Below are 1,699 nucleotides of genomic sequence, written 5' to 3' on the forward strand. Positions count from 1 at the left end.
GGATTATGTTGCTCAAGCCTAAATGTTATATGATATGACAAATACGTGTGAACTCGAGGGCAGAATGATTAGTTAGAAGAGTGGATGGTAGCACATGGCGAGTGTTAAAAACTAATACCAGGGTAATTCAAAATGGGAGTTGGTTCATAGAGGATGTGGTCAACCTTCTAACCTTGTACAGAATATAATAAATTGTCGAAATAGCCAAAACGTTTTCCCAAGTTTGTACACAAATGTAAAATGCTTATCCGGACCATAATTACAGGCATAACGTTGATCCAACAATTACGTAATAATCAGTGGTATATTCAGTGTCATTTCTCCGGACAATTACTACAGGCCAATAGTGTCACAGCTTCAAAATTTTACATAATATAGCTTAATGAAACAAAATGGATAGTCTTTGTAACTTTATTGGAAGAACATTTGACCACTGTCTTGGCGAATCCCAATTATTGTCTGCATCACGATATACAGATTTTATTAAGTGTACATATATACAGTAACGCTAAACTAAGCGTGAGTGTAGAATAGCTTATTCTACACCCCAGTAACGGTACATACAAAATACAGTAACACATCATGTAAAATATAGTATTTTTTGTAAAAATATAGTAATTTACAAACTTAGATGATAAAAAAATTATTTTTTGAATTACTACATTTTATACACTGTTTTACTAGATTTTGTACATAGCGTTACTAGGGGGTGTAGAATAAGCTATTCTACACTCACGCTTAGAACAAGCCATATATGTAGTTTGTGTGTGTGTGTGTGTGTGTGTGTGTGTGTGTGTGTGTGTGTGTGTTCGTGTATATTTTAACATTTTTGAAATATCTTGGCACATATCTGTAAAGCGTATGATTCAGCAAGTATCTTGGCATGGGTTACTAGTACATGTGAAAACTTCATTTACACAGTACGAACATTTTATTCATAATTTTTCAAAAAGAAAACACACACTACAAAATCGATGGAAGACCACAATTGGTAACTTGTTACACTGTTACTATTTGATACGCAGTTACACAAACACAATGTATGCATGCTCCACAGCTCCGCGTCACAAGTAGCAAGTCAGAGCTGCAAATCCATGTACATATAGATTATTACGCTTCGATACGTGACCTGTCTGACCACACGAGAGAATTTAATGCACGTGTCGCATTCAGATGCAGGTGATACTGATAGTACATACATATAGTAATCGATGGAGCTTAGTTCGGGCAGTGGAAGTCGTCCGGCACTCTCTTGCCGCACTGGTTGACGAGCACCTCGATGGCGATGGGCAGCACGAGGCTGGTGTTGAGGGCCTTGACCTTGATGGTGCTGCAAAGGCAGAGAGCGGCGTCGAGGCCGGCCACGCCGGACAGCAACGGGCAGCATGAATCGCTGGCGCTACCACCGATCACCGCGTGCAGCAGCCCATTGAGCACGTCCACGCACGCCAGCAGCTTCAGCGTGTCCACAGGGCACTTGCCAGTCGGTGTCGCCGGGGCTGGGGTTGGCGTCGGAGTCACAGGTGTGGGTGTTGGCGGCATCACAGATTTCGGTGTTGGGGCCACCGGGCTTGGTGTTGGAGAGAGAGGGGTTGGTGCTGGGGTGGGAGTCAGAGGGGTCGGTGTTGGCGGCATCATAGGAGTCGGTGTTGGGGGCACCTGGGTTGGCGTTGGAGAGACGGGGGTGGGTGCTGGCGTC

General features: G+C 43.6%; 1 protein-coding gene across 1 annotated transcript in view; it reads right to left on the reverse strand.

Annotated features, from left to right (window-relative positions):
* Positions 1-1,072: 1,072 nt before the first annotated feature.
* The window catches only part of LOC119332809 (pEARLI1-like lipid transfer protein 3), a 1,453-nt gene continuing 826 nt past the window's right edge, over positions 1,073-1,699 (reverse strand). Inside the window, exon 3 of the mRNA XM_037605954.1 lies at positions 1,073-1,691. Coding sequence (XP_037461851.1) covers positions 1,219-1,691 — 473 coding nt within the window. The 3' untranslated portion in view covers positions 1,073-1,218. The remainder of the gene's footprint in view (positions 1,692-1,699) is intronic.

Source organism: Triticum dicoccoides, chromosome 7A (assembly GCF_002162155.2).
Source record: "Triticum dicoccoides isolate Atlit2015 ecotype Zavitan chromosome 7A, WEW_v2.0, whole genome shotgun sequence".
Taxonomy (NCBI): Eukaryota; Viridiplantae; Streptophyta; class Magnoliopsida; order Poales; family Poaceae; genus Triticum; species Triticum dicoccoides.